This window comes from Myodes glareolus, chromosome 16 (assembly GCF_982192425.1).
Source record: "Myodes glareolus chromosome 16, mMyoGla1.1, whole genome shotgun sequence".
Taxonomy (NCBI): Eukaryota; Metazoa; Chordata; class Mammalia; order Rodentia; family Cricetidae; genus Myodes; species Myodes glareolus.
In genome coordinates, this window is record NC_142041.1 from 14744562 (window position 1) to 14768054 (window position 23493).

Here is a 23493-nt window from a genome sequence, read left to right on the forward strand (position 1 = left end):
ACGGGTCACCCAGAAAGGGACTGAGAGTGGAGGCAGGGCCAGAGTACAGAAGTGAACCATTTCCACTGTAGTTCACACTTCACAGAGAAGAGTATCCACCTACTGTGAAGATCAAGCTCTTATAAATGTTCAGGGACTTGGATGCTCATGGAAAACTCCCCTGAGCTAAGCAGGCAACCTAGGGAAGAGGACTTGGACCCTACTTTCTTCTTCTCTTGGTCTTAAGCTCCAGGAACACCACTGTCTGGCTCACTCTTGTCTAGAGCTTCTAGGTGCTCTAGGACACAACCTGATCCCACAGAGCTGTCTTGGAAAGGATGCTGCCTGGCTCTGTACTGTAGATGTGGAAGAAATACAATTTTCTAGAAGAAAAGTGAGCAGTTGAAGGGAGATAGAGACAGTTTAATTTTATCTTATTTATTTAATCTCATAATGCTGGCATAACAAACTTCTGGAAATTTAGTGACTTAAAACCACACAAATTTGTGTTCTTAGTCTATTGCTGGTCAGAGGTCCAGCATCAGTTTCACTGTGGTAAGGTCAGGGTGTTGACAGGGTTGTGGTTCTAAGAGGAAGAATTAACTTCCTTGCCTTCTTCAACATCTTTTATTCGTTAATCTATGACCCTCCTTCCACCATCAAAACGTGTCTCTCCAAGGTCTGAGTCTGAATCTTGCTTCTCTCTCACATGAAAGATGAAACCACTATGAATAGCCAACAACAAAATGATACAGAATATTCATGACTCAAAACCTACAAAATGATGTAGTATGTTTATGAAGCAAAACCTGTGAAAACCCAGGAAGAACAGAGGATATTTACTTATGGAGGAGAGTTTAGCTGCTCTATTATATCACTTGTCAAGTATACAGTAAACTGACTTTAATCCCAGCACTCAGAAGGCAGAAGCAGGTGATCACTAAATTCAAGGTCAACCTGGACTACAGAGTGAGTTCTAGGATAGCCAGGGCTACATAGAGAGAGACCCTGTCTTAAAAAACAAACAAAAATTAAACAAACAATTAACAAAAAAAACAGAAAGAAAAACACCAAATAAACAGAAAAACAAATTTTTAGTGGTGCCAGATTTTAGTAATAATTCAAAGATGCCCCAAAATTTAATGAGTGACTCCAATATACCACTTTATCTACTTTACTTAAATCATTCTACCTCTTGGATTTTGTCTAAAAGATACACTTGTGATACACACACACACACACAGATTTGTATCACATGGGAGCAGACAAACTAGTGCAGCTTTGTTTTCTTCAGTCCTCATGGTTTTGAGACAGAGTGTAACCCAGCCTGGCCTCCCTCTTGATCTTCCTGTTTCAGTGTTTCAAGGCTCAAACACAGCCCATGTTTCATTTCTGAAGGACTGGTTACATAAAAAAGAAAGTTCTGAAGAAGTTAGCTAAGTTTAAAGTGGAGAGAAAGATCGTGTCCTATTGCAGGAATCTCTCTGCTTTTGTACATGCACAACACATGCGACTAATGGATATTCTCATGTTGAAAATACAGAGACTAGTTGGGTTGCTTGCATCAAAAAGCATATGTATCTGAAACCCGAAATTGCTTACTTACATCACACGGAGATATGAGAGCATAACAATGGAAGGAGAGGGTGCTGAACTTTTCGGTTTCTGTAAGAGTTAATTTGGGGGTCATGGGAATGTACCACCAAGATAACTATTCTTTTTATAACAGTAACAAGGAGGCTTTGCCCATTCTTAGCTGTAAAGGACCTTTTCTGAATGGTTACCATCTGAGCTTCATTAGTGCTACTACACTTAGAATTTGATGTGTGACTTTTATACATGCTACACAATCCTGTTCATGTCCATTGTTTCCTCCCAAATTCACATGTTCAACACTTTCCCTCTAAATGACCGGAATTGGTCATTCATTCCTGGCCTTGCTTAGTTGTCTAAATGGATTCCGTTGATGGTGGTGCTTATCATTAACACAACTTGTGAAAATGGCTTTCATATTGCTATTTGTTCCTGATTCACAAATAAAATTAAGTTTCTATCAAGAGAATCTGGGGCCCAGCCCAGCTTCATGTTACTGCACACACTTGGCCTTCTCCTCAGGTTTTAATTGTACTCCTATGGACACTCTATTTTCATTAGAAATAACTATTTCTTGCAATCTGGGAAGATGAAAATGTTGCTGGGTTGGGACGTCAAAGGCAGTTTCTATTCCTCCTTCCTCCATGTATTAAATGGCTGTGGTTGTGTGTCTTGACCTCTTGTAGCCTACTGTTCATAAAAAAGAAGTAGGATTTTTCTGCATGAAGAACAGGAAGATATTAGACCCAAACGAGTTATTGTTATAGGAAGAGCTTTGATAAAATCAAAGGCTTTAGAAATTGATGATATTCTTTGTAATATGGCCACAAAGAGGTGATTTAATATGCTACATAGATTTAGATCTTGAATAATGATATTATATTATTATATTAAAAAATAATGATATTATATATAAAAAAGTCTTGCCTACAGGCCATTTCCAAAGCACTTTCTGAGTTCCTTCTTTCTAGGTAAGGCTAGGTTTGTGTCATATTGACGAAAAACAAAAACAAAACAACAAAACAATACTCTTTCCAAGGAGAATTTGCAAGACTTGATAATGAACGAGGAGTTGGAAGCACTATTGGCAAAGGGGAGTGTTTTCTGTAGCAGCAGTAAGGAGAGTTGGACATTTGTAACCTTTAAGGACCGATGACCAGATCTTCAGTTAGCGTGCTTTGGAAGGTGTAGGAGGCCTCTTCCATCATCATCTGGGGAATAGAAGAGCAAAGTCTGCTATTAAAATGCCCACCTGTGGGCACCATGCACCTTATGGGAAACAATGGGGATCTGGTTTGACTAAGACCTTGGGAGTCCTGGAAACTGCAAGTGCCTTACCCTTGGGTGACTACAGTCCTTCTCTTCTGGGACCCAGCCCTGGATCCCCACCTGAGCGTTGCCCCCACCCCCGGGGTCTTTTCTACTCTACAGACTCTGACAGAGACATTTGGATTTTCAGTTACTTTCACACAGTGGAAACTGAGTTTCTCCACAAAGGTTTGGGTTCTCTGTATTTGTTAGAGGAAGCAAGAACTTCTTGGCTGGAGATTAAGGTAAGAAAGAGTTGCTGTCCTGCTCAGCAAGGGGGTTCTGGGTGAGGAGAATTTTTGCAATAATCGTAGGCAATAATGGTAGTGCCTGTAAGGTACAGTCCACTTGCAGCCTGCCATGCTAAGCAGACAGAAGGACAGAGACTTTCTATTTGTACATCTTAAACCACTAGTTCTATATGACTGGTTTGATTCTGACTAGATTATTTTGCAACTTTACTGGATCCTGAATAAATAAAATTCAATACTACCACGATTAGTCCCCTTGCCTAAAAAGGAACTGGTTCTTTGAACTATGAAGACACGAAATTCCAAACACATTGTTCATTCACTCCCAATGGTCTCATTAACTCTGGTCACTGCATGGGCGCTCTTATCTGTTAATGGACCAGAGCTAAATGCTGAACTGCCCGCCTGCCCGCCGGGAAGCTGCATCGCTGAGGGAGGGAGCAAAGCGGTGTGCAGCTGGGGAAGTTGGAATTGTTGAGAGCCGGCTGCGCAGCAGCGGGGGCCTTGGCTAGCTCTGAGGGGGTGGGGAGGGGATGAGATCTCTCTGGCGGGCGGGGTGGGGGAGGGGGACAACTAGCCCGACTGCTCTCAATCTGCCGGTCGCTTCCGCTCCTTCCATGGCTGCATCCCACCCAGCCGAGCCTCCTCCAGTTGTGGGAGTCACGCACTGAGCAGCAGGAACGTGGACCCATCAAGGCAGAACAACCCCAGGAACTAGAGTGGCACCTGTGAGTCTGACAAGGACTTGGGAGAGGTCGTCTGTCAGGGATCGGGAGGTGAGCTTGGGGCTTTCAGAGCACAGTGGTTCGATTGTTGCTCTCAGGCTCAGTGCATCTGGGTGGCGGGGCTCTTCCTGTAGTTGCAAAGGCACACAGACAGGGTGGACAGTGCCTGAGGGCAACGTGCACCCTCAGGGTTCCTGGAACGTGCAAATGCTCTCAGTTTATCAGTGTGTATGTCTGTGTGTGTGCGCGCGCGCGCGTGCGTGTGTGTGTGTGTGTGTGTGTGTGTGTGTGTGTGTGTGTGTGTGTGTGAGAGAGAGAGAGAGAGAGAGAGAGAGAGAGAGAGAGAGAGAGAGCGAGCGCCCGCGGGGGCGGGGCGTTAAGGAGTTTTGGGGGTGCCACCAAGAGGCCAATCCTCCAAGCCCCTTCCTCTGGATGAGCGCCCACAGACTGAGGCTGAGTTGAGGGGTTGCGAGCTCCCGCCTGCCAGCCTTGCATGCCGCCCCTGCACAGGCAAAGTTTGTCTCTCTGGGTTCAGTCTGTCCTCTGCTCCCGCAGCCCCGCAGATATCACTGCTCCTCCCTTTCCAGCTGCAGCCCTCACCATGGAGTCCCCGGTCCAGATCTTCCGCGGGGAGCCAGGCCCCACCTGCGCCCCGAGTGCCTGTCTACTCCCCAACAGCAGTGCTTGGTTCCCTAACTGGGTAGAATCGGACAGGAACGGCAGCATGGACTCAGAAGAGCAGCCACTGGAGACAGCGCACGTTTCCCCTGCCATCCCTGTCATCATCACCGCTGTCTATTCAGTGGTGTTCGTGGTGGGTTTGGTGGGCAACTCGCTGGTCATGTTTGTCATCATTCGGTGAGTGCGGGGACAGGGTGTGGTGGTGGCAGGGGTGGAGAGGGGAGGCGAGTTGACAATGTGTACCTGTGTAGGTGTGAGCCAGCCAGGTGTGGGATATCTTCCGTGCAGGGTTCTGGAGACTCTCCAAGGTGACATCTTACAAGAATTTCCTGGGAGCGTTTAGATGGAGCTGTGGGGTTCACACAGGGCAAACCCAAGGTACCTTTAGGATTTAAGAACTGCTTGCCTGTCAAAGCAGAGGCTCCAACCTCTGCTGAGAGAGCGCTGGGGGAAAGTGCCAGGGTTCTGATGACAAGGTCATCCCCTGGTAAATAGAAGAGAACATCTATGCAAGCCTTTGCTTGCTTACCTGCTTTGGATCGAAGCACTTTACTGCCCTGTTTAAATATTTCTTAAATAAATTCCAGGCCCACCAAATGCAGTGAAGATAATTCAGAATTTTCTGTGACTCATCAGACTGGTGTTGTGGCTTATCAAATGGAAACCAATATTCTACTTAGTGAATATCCACTAGCAAGATTTCGCAGAGCCCAGGAACAAACACAATAAGTGTGCTAGGCAAGCACTCTACTTCTGAGATGTTTGTTTAGCCCTTGGCTTTTGGACACAAGTTCTTTCTGTTCAGCCCAGGCAGACCTTGAATTCATTCTGCAGTACAGGCTGGTCTGAAATTCCCATCTTCCTGCCTCCACAAACTCGAGTGTTAGGATCATAGTCCTGGGCCATGATACTCAGTTCATCGAGACTCCCATTTCCCCCTCTGCATCCCTACATCCCCTGAGCTTTGGCTGCTTCATAGATTAGTTTCTTCTGTTTCTTAAGTGATCAAATCCTCCGTGGCCTCAAAGATCTCTTCAGCCCTCTTGGAATATTCACTTTATCACTCAAACAGAGAGACAGAACCAGTGGTATATGTGTATTCTAAAAGAATTCATACAAGGGATCGGTTTATTCGATTGTGAGGCTAGCGGGGCTTCTGAAATCGGTAATGCAGGAAGCCAGAAGGACTAGATGATGTGCCCGGGTACAAATTCTTCCTTGGTAAACCTCAGTCATACTCTTAGTGCAGTCTCTGATTCAGCCACCTGCCCTTGTGCTCTTTTTTGCTTCCCCTGCTTAAGATCAACTAAGATCTCCTACATAAACCCTGCACAGTAACACCCAGATGAAGAAGTCTGAAGAAATAAAGATATGTGAAGACCTAGCAGCCACCGTATGGCTGAGCATAGCCATTAAACCTACTGACACCCCACCCCCATGGCTTCATTCCTTTTTTCCTTCCTTCCTTCCTTCCTTCCTTCCTTCCTTCCTTCCTTCCTTCCTTCCTTCCTTCTTTTTGTGGCCATGATCATCAAGAATGTGATGATAAACCCCAAAACTCTCTGGTGCAGGTTCGCTTTCTCTCTCTCTCTCTCTCTCTCTCTCTCTCTCTCTCTCTTTCTCTTACCCCCACCCAACAGTTATCCAACTTTACCAAAACACTCCACTCTCCCCCCTCATTCTGGATGGCTACCTGATGATCCAACATGCACTGCTGAATTTCTAGACCTATCTGGATTATTCCGACAGGGCTACCATTACAAAGTGCTATAGACTAGGTGGCTTCCATAACAGAACATTTTGTCTCACAGTTTTAGATGCAGAAACCGCAAGGTTAAAGTGTACTAGATCAATATTCTTTGGAATCTCTTTTTGACATTTCATCACTCTTTACATCTGTCATCTCCAAATGATCAAATGGCCTTTTTTTTTTTCTGATTGTGCCTATGTCCTAACCTCTAATAAGGACATCAGTCACATGAGCTGCTGTGTGATCTCACCAGATCTTAATGACTTCTTTGATGGTCCTGTCTCCAGTCACATTCTGATGTGCCAGCGATTAGGACACCAGTGGCTGAGCTCAGCCTGTGACACTCTGACCCTAACCCATCCCTTTCGTTCTAGAGCACTTCCTTCCAGTTTCAAGTTCTGCGTGGTTTACTTTTCTAATCTATTTGGTCAAAAATTCACTCTTATGAAAGTACATTTCTTTGTCAATTAATTTAAAGGATAAACAAAGAAATTTTACAGAGAAAAACAAGGCAAAAATGAGACATTCGTCAGATCTTGGTGACAGGCTGAGGCTTTTCCTTTTATCAGGTTTCAGGACTTTGCAGCCAGGGCTTGGCTCACTCCCAGACTTGCTCTGGAATAGAGGACATTTGCTTCTTTGGAGCTCAGCATCACTGAAAGTTCCCCAAAAGAATCATCTCGAAAGAGACTTAAAGGTAACTATGGAAGGACTACTGCTGTGGAAAAGGATATGTTTCCCAAGCTCAAATTTATTGATCCATCCAAAATTCCTGAGCATGGAGCTGGATTGTCGTGAAGAAACTAATTTCCTCACCTACAAATAAGAGACAAAGTTTACTTTTCCTTAGGCCACTAAGCAGAAGTTCCATAGTTCACTCGGCTTATGTCATCTTAAGTTTGGGACAGACACTGCTGGCTTATTTCGATTATCTCTGAGCCAGTCTAGACTAAAATGACCAAACTGTATGTCTGAACTGAATAAGTGTGGGAAGGAATATGATGACCCAGCAGGAGAGTCTGCAGTAGCAATGTGTCTTCCTTGTCAGTTTTTTCACCCCCTCCACAGAGTCCCTGGAATCCCTGCACTAGATGTCCTTGTCTAGATTCCAGAGTCTCACGAGTATCATCTTGGCTTCCTTTTACATACTGTAGACCACTGCAGAGGAGCATAGAGAAAGCTGGTGGACAGCGTGGCTGGTCATATCCCATGCACCACTGCTCCCTCCTGCAGCTTTATCCTGCAAAACAATATGCTCTCATTTTTCTGCATCCTGTCTGGGAACCAACATTAACATTTCCTGTTACGCAAGAAGAGCAAAAGCAACCTCAGAAATTAAGAGCCCATCTTTTTTTTCTTCTTCAATTATTTTGTACATGTTGAAGAATCTCTCAGAAGAGAGTTAGTTTCATGGCATCTGCTTGTGTGGAATAGTTAAAACTATTTTCTCTCAGTGGAGTATGTGAGCTCAATGAAGTATGGATCCTGCACAACCATTTCAGGACAGAAGCTAAACAGTCACAGTAAGATAAAGAGGATGGGAAACGGAGGGAGGAAGGGAGGAAAGAAGTCAGCTGGGCTGGGAGCATAGCCCTGCATTCCCAGCTACCTGATAGGTTGAAACAGGAGAAATGTGAGCTCAAGGCCTGTTTGGACAACTTAATGAGAGTAAAATAAATCTCAAAATAAAAACTAAAACGCATAGCTGGAGGAATTGCCTCTGTTTGGACACTTAGTGAGCACACATAGGGCCCCAGCGCCGTAGAAAATAAAGACAGAAGTGTGCTGTGGAGCTCTTCCTGAGTGAGCAGCCCACAGACAAAGCCTTCTAACTGCTCCCACATTGCATTCTCCTGACTCTACTTTCCATCCTGGCATCTGCCTTGGGGCTGGTTTCAGGCTAGTTTGTGTCTTCCTGGGAGGGAAGAATTCTCTCCATTAGCTATTAAAATGTATCCTCAGTGGCAGTATCTTCCTGGGAACTGTGTGGGTGGCACCTCCTTCACCCTAGCTTGACTTCCTGATGCAGGCAGACATGGTTGCCCCTGGAGGCTTTGTGTTCTGCTACAAATCTACAATTTTGTTGCTGTGAGACAGCTACCCTTCTAGGATCAGAGGGATTTCAACCGGACAAGTAGTATAGGCTTAGGATTGTATCAAGAGCTTTGAAGTTAACAATTACTTGCTCTTCACCTTCTCTTTAAAAGGGCATGCCAGTTTATGTCATAGATAAAGACAACTTGTCGAAGAAAAATAGATGGTGGTAGCCTTTGTTTTTGAGACAGTCTCACTAAATTCCCCATGTTCCCCTCAAACTACAATCCGCTTACTTCAGCCGAGCAAGGACTGGAGTTGCTGCTCTGTACTACCACACCTCACAGGAGAATGGATTTGAAGAATGGAGTTAATGCTGCAAAACTCTTGTGGGTTATTGTTTTTCCATTTATGTGACACTTACTATGCAGAACTGCCAATCAGGTCAGAATTTTCATAAGAGACTTAAATCTTTGCTTATGTCAACTCTTCAGACTTCTGTATAAAGCCAGAGAAATAATTTTAAATATATGTATGCCTTTTGTTACCCAGATGGCTGTGCCTGACTGCACATGCTGGAATTTGTGACAATACCAAGAGGAAGGGATGAGCTTTTCCCAGTCACTGACTACTTCTTGGGCATTCTCCATCCTCCTTAAGGGGCCACAGTCCTGCTGGGACAGCCTGCCTAGTTGTGATGCTTGCCTAAGGATTGTCACTGTACTTGGTTACCTGTGTGGTTACCTGAGCAAGTACAGCATCTTGTGTTCCTGTTTCATTCTCCTGTGCTGGCTCTGTGCACAAGGGTGAACACTGGAAACACCCTGGCTCCAATGGGAATGAGGTTCCACAGAGGGACTGTGGAGTGAGGTGGTGTCAGAGACAGCTCAGAGGCAAGGACCACATTTTCTTTCATTTCAGAAACTGACAAACTACTACTGCCTCGTAGTAAGCAACCATGATTTCAATATCAAGTAATCCAGAAGGATGCTTAACAAATTAATTTTATTGAGATGAACTGAAGATATCCGGAGAATTTAATGAAGCAAACTCATTATGTTTTCAAGTCATTTAACTGAGAAATCAGATCAGGACAATCTTCATTCCTAATCATTTTAATTTTATTTAATATCTTAAAAGAGACTTTTCTAAAGTAATAGTTGAGTTCACAGAAAACTTGAAAGAAAGGCATAGATTTTCTATATACCCTGACCCTCATATGCAGTCTTTCCACCGTCAGTGTCCTGCCCCAACCAGAATGAGACAACTGGTTTACCTGCGCAGACTCAAGATTGTCACCCAGACTCCAAAGTTTGCACTGGGTTTGTTTCACCCTATCAGATTCCACTGAGGTCTAATTGACTACTGAAAATGACTTGTGTTGAAGGTGTGGTTAGGTCATTTGTACTTAAGGTTCATTTTAAAATGTCACTTAAAAGCCTGCATGTTGAAGATGTTGTCATACACTTGAAGTGCTGCTCAGAGGCAGTGCAATGTGTAAGAGGTATGGCACAATGTAAGAAAGTGAGGTTGCAGGACCTGGAAGGAGAGATTGTGGGGTGCATACATGAGCTCTTGCTCTCTCTCCCCTCTCCTCCATTGAGGTAACGAGGCCTCCTCTATCATGACATACTGAGCCATCACGGCCATCTCCAAACAAATGGGCCAATAGCGGACTGAAAGCTCCCAAACTGGAAGCCAAGACAAGCTTTCCTCATTACAGATGGATTCCCTCTGGTATTTTGTTACTGTGACAGAAAACTAACATTGTTTAAGACATGTATATACTGTGAAATGTTTAACATAAATAAACACCTACATTACAGCACAGAGTTGCTTCTCTGAGAGTGCCAGTTAGAGGAGGCACACTTAAGATCTACCCTCAACAATGTTCAGATCCACACTATAGTAATTATAGGCATCATTTATACATTTTTTTTCTCCAGAGTGAATTCATCCTGTAACAGAGGATTTGTATCTTTGACCAATGTCTCCTCATTTGCCCACCCTTTTATATCATAAGCATAGAAGCTAGCATGTTATGCAACCCAGAAAACATGCCCAATATAGCAAATACATCATTCTTGTTGGCAATGCAAAAGAAAGCCCACCCACCACTTGCTTGCCTCTTGCCATATTGGTCTCCTACTGCTTGTTCAAAAGGACTGTTTCCCCGAGGCTGCACAGCTTTCCTCCTACTGAGTCTGAATGTGGACAGTGCCAGTGTTGAAAGATAGATGCCATATCCATGGGTTTAGTGGAGTTGTAGTTTTCATTACATTGGTACCAAAGTTTGGGTTTCTACTATTTCACTGGCTTTCATTGTGGAACAAGTTACCTGTTCCTTTGAATTCATTCATTGCCACCCTCCACCTCCAAATCACTAGAATTGGCTCTTCACACCTGTAGATTCTGTCTTTGCAGTTTCAACCAAATGTCCTTAGGCCTGTCTTGGTTTGTGTCTGTACCAAATCCGTGCCATTTAACAAGCTAGCAGAAACAACAACACCCTCCCAAACACTGAGTATAACTACTATTTACATTGCATTTATGAACACACAGAGGGAAAGAAGTGAGAAACCAGGAAAATCTGCACAGATGGGTAAGAGAGAGAACCTGATGGGAACTTGAGCTTACCAGGTGATAGGGACACAGAGATATTTTTGGTAGCCAGTATCCTTTGCAGGAGGTAGTGAGGAGACAGATAGGCTTTCTGGGGAATGATGGGAGACTAGATGGGTGGGAACAGTGGTGTTGGGCCAGTGGATACCTATGACCCATCAAGAACAAAACTCTTATGCACTCTACTAGTGACTTACCAAGTGTGAGATGGTGCTTTAGGAACTGCATATGAGCTGGCAAAGTTGTGGTGATGGTTAGATCACACACACACACACACACACACACACACACACACACACAGTCACACAGCAGGGCCCACCCCATGGTAAGTGCTTAGGGGATAGTAGCCTCCACCATCATCACCAGGGCAGCTATTGCTCTGCTTGTTAATGGCAATCACCTCCCATTGCCCTACCCTAATGACCTATAGTATAATCCTGTGTTTCTTGAGGACTCTCGGAACCCATGTCTACCGGGTAAAGAACCTCTGCCCTCTTGGTCTGTCTTTCTCCTCCTGTCCAATGTACAGTATTGTGACTCAGGGTTTTAGCTCTGTGGAGATTAGCAAGGAGAAACCCCTGTATTTGCCCTTTAGTGCCATATGCTTCTGTGATGTGTATGCTAAGAAGGGCAACCATTTGCAGACAACCCGCCTTCAGCTTCTGCACACAAGCCAAAACTTCCCACCTTGAGGGTGACATTTTACTTTAAATGCTTGCAAATTTCTGTAAAGCATTACGGTTGAAATGGAGAAAAATCATACTCTATCTCAAGGGGAAAAAACTATGTTTTCTCTTTAGTGGACATAAAATGAATTAAAAGACTGGCTGGCATTTTGTTGTAGTTAATTACAAGCAGCTCCTGGGGGCTCTGCCAGAATCTCTGATTGTAGAGGTCTTCGTTTCTACTTACATGTTCATGGAATCCAGCACAGTGTATTTCCTCAAAGACTGTTAATTCTATTGAATTTCTGGCTTATTTTTCCTATAGTTCTGCTTGTGAGCTCTCTGTCCCATCAATGTGGCAGGTTTCTCAGCACCTGTCTGCAGGCTGGAGCCCTGCCCTGTTCTTCAAAGCAAGGCCTGTCTCTCTGTGCTGCACGGATCACTCAAGCCCAAATGTCTTCAGTTAGAGATGTGAAAAGGCATAAATCTCCAAGACAGTTTGAAGGGCAGGGGTGAGAATCAAGTAAGACAAGTGGAAGTCATAACATTAGATTTTTGAAAGTTATTTGGGCACTGGAATGACAGATGGAGGAATACATAACTTGCTTTCTAACTCCTGGATCGAAGTTTCTGCACTTTAGTTTGTATTTATATCATGTGAAGATGTTTAAAAGGGAATGACATGATTCCTAGCTGCCTCCTTTGTAGAAGAGCAATATCAGGCTCTACCACACGGAGCTACCGAGAGGCCTAAGGGAGATAAATTCTGGATGAAAACCTTTTTGAAATGAGTGCTCGCTGTGCTTGCTGTCTGTGCTCAGTTCCTTTTTTCCAAACTCTGATGACATGATGTGGAATCTTTCTAAATTCAGATCTTATACAGTTTTATGCATCTATTGCTTATAAATATTTTGAAAAACTAAAAACCAGATTTCACCCAACATTTTATGCTGACTTTGGGCCCATATCTTATTTCGTGGCATTTAGTATTACTGCCCTTGTGTTTTCCTATGTCAGAGCTCAAGTTTCATTTGACCACCATCTTTGTGTTCAAGCTAATTTGGGTAAAATGGGAATGAGCATTATCTGGAAGCTGCATTCAGCTTTGTTTTCTGGATTTGCTATTAGATTCACCCCAAATACGAAAGGGAGGGGAGGAAAGGTTGGGGCACAGGGTATAAATCAGACACAATTTCTGGGAAAAGGGAGAAATACATTTTGCCCCAGGCCTCAGAGTTACCTTTGGAATGCTGTGCAGTGAGCATGCATTTTGTACACAAGGAAACTGAGGCTTATCTATTAGGTCCTTGCTATTCTCTGGATCTTGAACATTGCTCAAAGACCTGTGTTGAATATGTAGTGTTAGACCCTTAATGGATGCAGACTAGTGGGTGGCCTTTGGGCTTTTGTAGGTGTGCACTTAAATGGGATCTTGGGACCTCATGCTCCTCTTCATATTCTTTGCTACTGGTAAAACGAATGGCTCTGCTCTGCTGTGCCCTGCTGTGCATGCATGTCTAGATGTGCTGCCTTACCACTGACCTGTAGCCACAGGAACAGCAAGACATGGTATAGAACCTCCAAGAAAGGGAACAGAATTAATCCTTTATGCAGACAAGTTGAATAGCTCAGGTATTTATCATCACAATTCAAAACTGACTAATTCCTCCTAGTAAAGTCTGTCTGTTTACTGGAAGGGAAAAAATTGAAGATCATGACCCTGGTATGTCTAATTTTATAAAGCAAAGTATGGAAGTGTATGTTAATGAAGACACAGAAACTTCAGAGACTCTAAACACAAGAGTAGATACCAAAGCTACACCAGCTGAAACTTCTAATAATATCAGAGAATTTTCTTAGGGAAACTTGAAGGAGTAGGAATTATGTCTATAACCTATATTTTTTCAAACACAAAATCACATTTTAAAACAGGCAATATTCAAATGTATTGCAGTCTATATTTTCTCATTAGAAACATTACTTTCATAACTGTGCTTTGCTTAGCTATCTGTGGCTTTAGAAAGGTATTATGAGTATTTGGTTATAAAGCCTTAAACACTTTCTGAAACATATAGGGCATTTAATAATATTTGAATTAAATGTCCAAAGGTGTAATGTGTTTCTCCACTTCCCTGAGTAAATCACTCATTTAGAAATGAAACATGGAGGAAACCAGAACTTGCTAGCTTTATTACTAATCCTTGTAATGCCCTTCCACCCAGACAATAACATACTTTGTTTCTCACAAGAAGAGAAGGAGGAGATGAAAGGCAGTGGATATTGAGGGTAGAATGCATCAATGCCTGCCAGACGTGATTAGCCAGACTTCACAGTGGCCTCTCTCCTAGGCTCCCAGCTTACTATCCTTGTGTATCAGCAACTGACTCAGGAAGTTGAGACTCAGGACTGTGACTTCACCTTGGGCAACACCATCCCATTTCTCTGATATCATTGACAACAGGGTGTTTTCATGAGGAAATGTATGTGTCTAGAAGGACAGGGTACATTCATTGAGATGAAGTTTACATTCTGAGATACATGGAAAGGAATTAACACACTGTTTTTCTTCTTGGCTTCAGAGGGGTGAAGCACTATGGGTATTTACTGCTCAATAGATTCTGGAGGAAGTATTACTTCAAGGAATGACTCTTTGATTGTTGATTCAGATTTAAGGGACAACGGTGATACTCTGAGTTTTGTGTTGTAGTGTAGAGAATGATTTCAGCTTCCAGGCAGTCTTGCCAACTCAACTTGAACGTTATTGTTCCCTTGACTGAAAAGTGAGACAACTGTACTCTTTAAAAACTTGTCTAGGACTGGGATAGAGAAAGACAGAATTTATTTTTATCTACTGTGATGTTTCTGTATCAAATATAACTCATCTTGTTCTGTCTTGTTTATATACTACACTTAAAATGACAAGTTGGTGGCATATTGGCACGCAGAAATCAATGACTCTAATTGTGCTTTGGCCTCTACTGCTGGATACATTTTGTACTTTCAAAAGCAATAATAAAAGTAAATAATTGCAGTGATTGATTTGTCAAAATAACTATGAAGGGAAAAGGGTTTGCATTATACAAACAAAAGAAAAGTATTTCAAAAATACTTAATGTAAGACCTCTATGAAGGATTAAAATAAATCATCACTTATGACATGAAGACCTTTATGTATTCAAGTCTGCCTGTGTATTCATCTATTTATTGATCTGTACTTTCTTCATTCTCTATTTTATTTAAATGTTTTGAGCAAAGCACTAAGACAAAACCTTAATCAAACCTTTTACAATCTGCACATGCAATGACTGCAAAAAGAACAAGTAAATTTATAGCAAAAAATTGTTCACTGACTGCCACTAATATTCACCCTCTGGGTTTAAGTTGCAGAGCCAGAAGGACCTGACATTTTTTCTTATCATTTAGATACACAAAGATGAAGACAGCAACCAACATATACATTTTTAACCTGGCTTTGGCAGATGCTTTGGTCACTACCACCATGCCCTTCCAGAGCGCCGTCTACTTGATGAATTCCTGGCCTTTTGGGGATGTTCTGTGCAAAATTGTAATTTCCATAGACTACTACAACATGTTCACCAGCATATTCACCTTGACCATGATGAGCGTGGATCGCTACATTGCTGTGTGTCACCCCGTGAAAGCCTTGGATTTCCGCACACCTTTGAAAGCAAAGATCATCAATATCTGCATTTGGCTGCTGGCATCGTCTGTTGGCATATCAGCGATTGTCCTGGGAGGCACCAAAGTCAGAGAAGGTAACATCTATTGCTTTCATCCCACTTACAAAAGTAGAATTTTTGATTAGATAAACTTTTTTTTTTTTACCTTGGGAACTAGTGGAACATGTATCTATTGGGAAACAAGCAAACAAAAAGTAATGTATAATTCATAAATCCATAGAGGATTAGAAACAGAATTTTTTTCTTTCCACCTCCGTACCTGGAGTGGGGTAATGACAGTGCCAGAGCATAGACACCCAGAAGTCGCAGATCTTTAAAGCGCTTGGTGATTCAGGAGGAACTGTAAAACCAGGGAGGGAAAACTATATATGCTGGCTTCCTTTTTATTTCTCCTCTTCCCTTACTTCCCACAGAAGCTTTTATGACACTGAGGTTGGTAGTACCATTCTACAAAACATACTTTGGAAACGAGTAGCTCAGACATTCATATTTTAACTAATGATGTGGCAAACCAACCAGAAAGTGAGTGTGGAAATCCTGATGTGATTTCTGTGGGTCATAAGAAGAAAAGTGTGTGCACACAAGCCCTTTTAACTGCCACTAAATTCCATCACACTCATTACTCTTATGACCGGGAGAAAATGCAGTCTGGAAGGGTATGAAGTAAGGAGCCAAAGGCAAGAAGGTTTTGAAAATGCAACCTAGAAATCTCATGGCTTTGCTTCTTTTTCTTCCCAACAAGGGATTAAATTATTGAACACATATGTGAGATCTTCTTTCCACTTTAGGGTTATTCCTCATATATCTTTTCTTAATTGGCTTAGGTCAGCTCAAAATCAGGTTCACAGGTGCTTACAATTCTTGCTCTAGGCAAACAGGGAAACTATTCTTTCGCTGTGCTCATCAAATTGGGGTGAGGGATGACGTTGCCTGGGTTCTTGAGAATACACCAGTGCCTGGGTAGCAGTCTTGGAGTGCCTGGCTTGATCAAGCTGGAGTGTGACCTAGCTTAGTCTGACCTGCAACTAAGGTGAGAACCACTGTCTCAAGAGTTTTGCTTTTGAAGCTATGGAAAATATGCTTGATCTTAATAGAAATTTCCCTGAGAGGAGCAGGTAAACAGCCTTTGAACTGTATAAATGCTGCTTAGTGCTCTTGCAGGTGTCCAGATGCATCACTTTTATTAGCGAGCTTTGTAGTACCTGTGAGTACAGATAATTGAACATGTGTAGCAAGGACTTAGGAACAGGACAGGTGCTAAAAATCATTGCTTATCTTACATGGTCCAAGCATGGGTGACTTTTGCTCATTCTAGATGATTTTAGAGACGTTTTAGGGTCACAGCAAAATTGAAATGCAAAGTAGATTTCCAGTCTGTCTCTTAACAGCACACTTGCATCACCTCCATTATCAGCTCCTCCCCTAGAGTGGCACCCTTGTCACAGCCCCGTCTAAATGAACACATCATCACCCCAAATTGGCAGCTTATAATAAGGGGTTATTCTTGGTGTCATGTTCTCATGGCATTTTCTTCTGAACTGTGTTGCAAGTTCTCAGCACAGCTACATCAGGTGCTGGACTATGACACTTGTCATCAAACAAGCAGTTGGGAAGATGAATAATCACAGAGAAGAATTTGTTTTTTCATGACTACATTAAGGGAAGATAAATGACAAGAAGCTCTTCTGAGGTTCAGGTGTCTGTACATACAAGTCACACCCTGGAGGAATGCTCTGCACACGTTAAGATGAGAAGGGGCTGTGTAGCAAAAGGTGATAGAAGACTTTCCCAGGGCAAATATAGACCTGGTTTTACATTTTGTGTTCCACTTGCAAATTTAACTACTGTAGTACTTCTAACATGTGTCAGAGAATGATATTCTAGGAGAAATGAGTTTCAGTTAGGATTTTGAAAGATGAAATGTAGAGAGATATGTTTGTTTCCAGATAGATGTTGCTGGAGATGAATGCATGGATGTTGTAGAGGAAAAGAGGCACTGATGTCAGTAAAGACTAATCTGTGCAGCAAAGGAGAGCACAGTAAAGTGGTTTGTAGGATAACTGTTTTTTCCTTTTACGTTTTTCTAATTGGAGTTTTATTTATACTATGAAAGATGGTTTTCGTGGACTGCAGGCATTTTGGAGTGATACCCCACGCTGCCTGTTAGAACTGTTTGATGAGTAGGAGGAGTGATTGAGGCCATCTTTCCAACTGGAAATGACTGGCTGATATCATTCTTCAGCATGTCAGCATCATCAACTACCAGCTTGGTCCTCAGAGGTTGCTGTGACTTGTTGATATGTTCGCCAACATCTTCCAATGCCTATGCAATAGTGAGGGCTCTTGTATATAGCAATGTTTTCACTTTATGGGTATTAAATATTGAATCTTGCGTTTTACATATGTGTGAATTATTTATTTTAGTAAGTCATAATCTGCTTATCACCAGTACTATAGTAGGCAACCCTAGACAAAGAATTGTAGGCAGGTAAGGGATGCTAGAAGCAGGAGAAATAGCCCTCCCTAGGGAATAATCCTCAGTTACTTATACAATACCAAATGATCAACCCTGAAAACATACAAGTAGCGTTATACACAATGAGCAAGTTATACATATGTATATATGAATATGTATGCAACAACAGTTAAAGAAATAGAGATGAATTTGAGAGAGTGAGGGGTATACATAGGAAGGTTTAGAGAGAGGAAAGGGAAATAATAAGCTTAATTTCAAAAACTAAAACAGGAAACAAAACAAGCATACAACAAAATGACTGAAAAATAAATCTTTAATTTGGCTGTTGGTTCTAGTTCTAATTATAGAAGTTGTAGGTGTTGGACTACTTGCCAATGAAAGTTATGACTGTACTGTACTAATCTGCAAAGGGAAAGGAATCCTGAAACCACAATTCTAGCCTGACCTTCAATAGGATCAAGCTCTTTAAATTCTGTCTGTGAGAACAATCGTGTGGTATTTGAAGAAACACTACTTTTTAACTGAAGCAACCATAAAGATAATTCAGTCTGAATATGTCTTCTTTTTCCGGAACAGATGTTTGAAACAAATCATGGGTTAGGGCCATCTGTGGTCCCTCCTCTTTGGTGACACATGTTCAATGCCTAAGGCACATTTGGAGGCCACTCACACCTCACAATTGGTGTTTATTTCATACGAATTTTTAAAAGTAGCTACCATTGATCGTTTTCCACATCAATAATACCTGTTGATCAAGTATTTACTAAGATGCAACTATCTGTGGGATGGTTTAAGTGAGAGGAGCCTTCACAGTTAAATTATATAACCCAGCTTCAGCAGTTCACTGTGATGCTTCCAAGTTTGATGAGCGACTCTTTCATGTTAGATGCACAAGGGTTTTGTACTTACATGACATGTGTTTAACCATTTATTTTAAAGTTCATTCTCTTTTTTTAGTATGTGCTGTAGTCATGACCCTTGTACTAAAGAATATGTTAGACTTAATCCTTATTCTAAGGGTGTTTACATTCTAGAGAGAATAGCAAGAAAAAATAATGATCTCATAATTTACTAAAAGAAAATGATCTGTCTATGTAGTAAATACGTGAGTGAAACACATTGTCAGGAAAACAACCAAAGAAAGCAATCTTTGTGTAAATATTCCTTAAATGACTTTTCAACTGAAACTTCTGTGAGAAAGAGATCTACAAAGATTAAGCAACTTCCCCATCCCCAGCACATACTTCTTATCTGCAAGAAAATGTTTATGGTTGTTAGTTCAGTATCTGTGATCCCCTTGAACCCAGGATAGTTTGTTCTGTTGGTTTTCTTTAATGTTCTTTACACCTCTGGCCTTTATAATCCTTCCTCCCCCTTTTATGCAGAATTTCCCAAGCTCTGCCTAATGTTTGGCTATGAGTCTAGTCTGCATCTGTTTCTATCAGTTGCTAGATAAAGTCTGTTTGATGACAACTGGCCTAGGCTATAAATCTACAAGTGAAGCAGACTATTCTAAGGCATCATTACATTGACTTTTTCTTTTGCCAGTTAGGTTTGGTTCTATCGTAGGTCTTTGTGCATCCCGCCTCTGAGTCCTGGCCTTCCAGGCAATTTCAGGGATGGATTCATTCCTTCCAGTGGCTTGGTTCTCAGGCTGGACCAGTCTTTGATTAGCCACTCACACAATTTCTGTACTTCCCCCCACCCCACGCCTCAGCACATCTTGTAGGCAGGGCAAATTGTAGATTGAAGGCTATATGGCTGGTGCCTGCATGGGGCTCACCTGGGCTCTCTGCAAATAGGCTGCTGTGATATAACTAGGTCTTTTTGTGGAACTGTTAACAGAGGGAGTAGGAGCTGTCTCTGAATGTTTTGCTGGCTTTTGGGAACCTATTCCTCATACTGATGTGGGGTGTCCTTGTGTATATATGTTGCTTTCATTGGGTAATGAATAAAGCTGTTTTAGCCAATAGCTTAAGCATATTCCTGGCTGACTCTTGTAGTAGGAGACTGCTCATTCATTTTCTGCCCACCCAGACCTGAATAACCACACAAAAACTATATTAATAACAACATTGTTTGACCAATGGCTTAGGTGTATTCCTCACTAGCTCTTACATCTTAAATTAACCAATTTCTTTCAAACTTTGTATCACTATGAGGCTGTGGCCTACTGGTAAAGTTCTTAAGGTTCTGATCTGTCCTCCTTAGGCAGCTACAAGGTGGCTCTCTGACTCCCCCTACTTTCTCTCTATAATTCTGATCAGATTTCTAGCCCAGCTTTGCTCTGTTAAGCCATTGACTGAAAGAACTTTATTCATTAACCAATAAGAGCAATTCATATGCAGAAGGACATCTGACATCATCATACTGGGTTGGTGTGCCCAGCCTTAATACTAGGGAGGTACCTAGTCTTAGTGTAACTTGATATACCATGTTTCAAAGTTAATACCTATACAAGGCCTGTTCATTTCTCAATAGAAACAGAAGAGGAGTGGTTGGGTGAGTGGAGAGGAGGAAGTGAGGGGAGGACAAGTATGAGAGGAAAGAGGAAACTGCTGTTAGCATGTAATAAAAATTTAATAAAATAATCATTATTTTAAAATAAAAAAATAAAATTCAAGATCACCTTTAAAAAAAGGAAAGTTATTTCTTTTTTTATGGAACTGGAGTGATGGACCAGCAGTTTAGAGCACTTATTGCTGTTACAAGGGTCTCACATTCAGTTCTACAACATCTGTATGGCACCCCCAAAACATTTCTAACCCCAGTTCCAGGGGACTCATCTCGTTCTCACCACCATGGGCACCCGGCACACACAGTGCACATACATAATACAGGCAAAACACTTATACACATAAAATAAAATCACTAAATTCAAAAATTAAAAAATGATAAAGTTTACCAGATTTAATAGATATATAAAATATTTATATTAAACTCAGGGTTTCATGACATACCACCTACCGAAGATTTTTAATATTTTGTTTTCTAAGACAATGGTGGTGATTTTTGAGGAACACTTCACATAAACATGTAGGCGTATCGAAGAGTTCCACAATTGTCTGGAATAGAGTATAACAAAGGTTTATTTTATTTGGGAATAAACTCACAGTAAAGGTGGCAATCCGCAGTCCTCTGTGTGTGCTGGAAACTAGGAACTGAGCCCTTCATAAAAGAGGGCAGCACACACTTTTTGTCTATAGTTTACAGTACCTGAAATCATGCCCCAAATGGGCTGGTGTCTAAAAGACTTTTGGCTGAAGGAGTTTCCACAACATAAACACTAAACCAGATTGATGTAGATATTTACTCCTTTCTCTTGCATGGTCTTCATTTACCTTTGCAATTTTTGTTCACATTTCAAGGATGCTGTTAATCCTGGTGAGCACATGGTACTAGTAACTCACAGCAGCTGAGTCACATTTAGACGTATTTCATTATCAGCTCTTACGGACCCACCTAAGTAGTTACTATTTTTAAGATAAGCTGGTATTTGTTAAATTCAATAGGGAGATTCAAAATGTTTAATTATTTCCTAGAAATAGATTCTGACTTTGTTGTTGTTGTTGTTGTTAACTCTTGTTGTTGTTGTCTGAGTCGTGGGTGTGAGGAAATTGTTAATATGGAGAAATACAACATACGTGCCACCCTAAAAGTGAACAGTTTGGCTCCTCTGAAAGCCCCAAACACCAGGCCAACCTTCTGAGCTGGACAAATCACACTGCTAGCCAGACTTGCTTGTTTATTCTATTCAGAATTTTGTGTTTGACAGCAAATAGCTCTGTAGCATCACTGTTTTGACAGAATGCTCAGTCATGAACCATTAATGTCTGCATTGCTATTCTGCTTCCAGTACTACCCCACTGTACCTGGACTTCTGAAATCAAAGGTATTGGGATTAACATATAGCCCCACAGTCATAGTGCTGACAGTACCAGGATTCTCTCTCTGATTGTGTTGACTTTGGTCACCCCTGGCAGATATGGATGTCATTGAGTGCTCCTTGCAGTTTCCTGATGACGATTATTCCTGGTGGGACCTCTTCATGAAGATCTGCGTTTTCATCTTCGCCTTTGTGATTCCGGTCCTCATCATCATCGTCTGCTACACCCTGATGATCCTGCGCCTCAAGAGCGTCCGACTCCTCTCTGGCTCCCGAGAGAAGGACCGCAATCTCCGCAGGATCACCAAGCTGGTGCTGGTGGTGGTGGCTGTCTTCATCATCTGTTGGACCCCCATTCACATCTTCATCCTGGTGGAGGCCCTGGGCAGCACCTCCCACAGCACAGCTGCCCTCTCCAGCTACTACTTCTGCATTGCTTTGGGTTATACCAACAGCAGCTTGAATCCTGTCCTCTATGCCTTCCTTGATGAAAACTTCAAGCGGTGTTTTAGGGACTTCTGCTTCCCCGTGAAGGTGCGAATGGAGCGGCAGAGCACCAACAGAGTTAGGAACACAGTTCAGGATCCTGCCTCTGTGAGGAATGTGGATGGGATGAATAAGCCTGTATGACTAGTTGTGGAGATGTCTTCTTGTAGCTCTCTAGGTCGAGAGGAGTTCAATGATCTTGGTTTAACCCAGATTACCACTGCAGTCTAAAATGGAAAGACGAGGTATTTGATAACATAGACATGTCATGTTATAAAGTCTTAAAGTCCAGGGTGCACTAGTGATCTAGCTGAGCAGGGACAGCAAGTCTGAAGAACAGAGCACAGGAGGTCCTGGCAACAATAATCCTCATGCCCAGGGCAGTGAAGCCAGTCTAATCCCAACCCATTCATAAACAAAGATAAGACTCTTCTGGTTCCTTTGGTTTAGTTCACCTCCAGCTGCGTGACCTTCTTATGCAACATAGTTCCAAAGCTATAGAGTTCTTCTCTTAGCTTATTTATTTTCTTAATAAAGGAAAAGGCAAAGCAAGCCACACCATTGGATCCAAAGCTTAGTGGACACCAAAACTACCTGTTAGCACTGGCAGAAACAATCAGTTAGAGTGGGAGCATGTCAAAGAACATACCCAGTTCATACCCTGCTGGGTGGACATGTCTCAAGTGTGAAAAGAATGCATCTTAGGAAGAACTTGGACTCAGACCCATGCATAGTGTTAGCATCACATTGACATTTGTGAACTTGTTTAAATTTGTGAATGCTCTTCTCGGAGTGTTTAATGCCTTGAAAGCTACAGTTTGCTACTTACAATCTCTGGGTTTTAGCACGCTATTCAGGTAGGTAATCTGAGAAATGATGTTCTGAAGTTAAATATGATGTTTATATACCAACAACGTGTGTATAGTTTCATCTGTAAATAGTCTATGTGTAAATAAGGAACAAGCTTCCTGTCCAGCCAGGCAGCCAGGACAATTCTTAAAGGGGCAGCAGGGATTCCCCTGGAAGCACAGAGAATGGATGCAGAGCTATTACGTTGCAATGTAAATTTCTCTGGGACTCAGTCATGTTGTAATCTCCTCTGGATTCCTCCAGCATCGTGTACTCTATCACTGCTCTTCAGTTGGTGTTAATAAATCCCCAAACTTTGAATTCACTCTAAGATTTTTAGTTTTGGTCAAGTCTATTTTGTGATAACATCTATTTGTAAACACAAACCTATTGCTGGAGTCTCTCCTCAATTAGAGCAAGTTGTTTTGATAATGCAAATCTTCCGATATTATGTTCTGACTTTCCTCAGAAAGGAGAATTGCTCCCA

The 23493-nt window shown here is 42.1% G+C and overlaps 1 protein-coding gene across 1 annotated transcript; it reads left to right on the forward strand.

Moving 5' to 3' along the window:
- Positions 1-4246: 4246 nt before the first annotated feature.
- Positions 4247-22660, forward strand: Oprk1 (opioid receptor kappa 1). The gene is made up of 3 exons (XM_048420560.3): positions 4247-4714; positions 15032-15384; positions 21769-22660. The coding sequence occupies exons 1-3, from the start codon at positions 4350-4352 to the stop codon at positions 22299-22301; spliced, it is 1251 nt and encodes a 416-aa protein (XP_048276517.2). The 5' UTR covers positions 4247-4349; the 3' UTR covers positions 22302-22660.
- Positions 22661-23493: the final 833 nt, after the last annotated feature.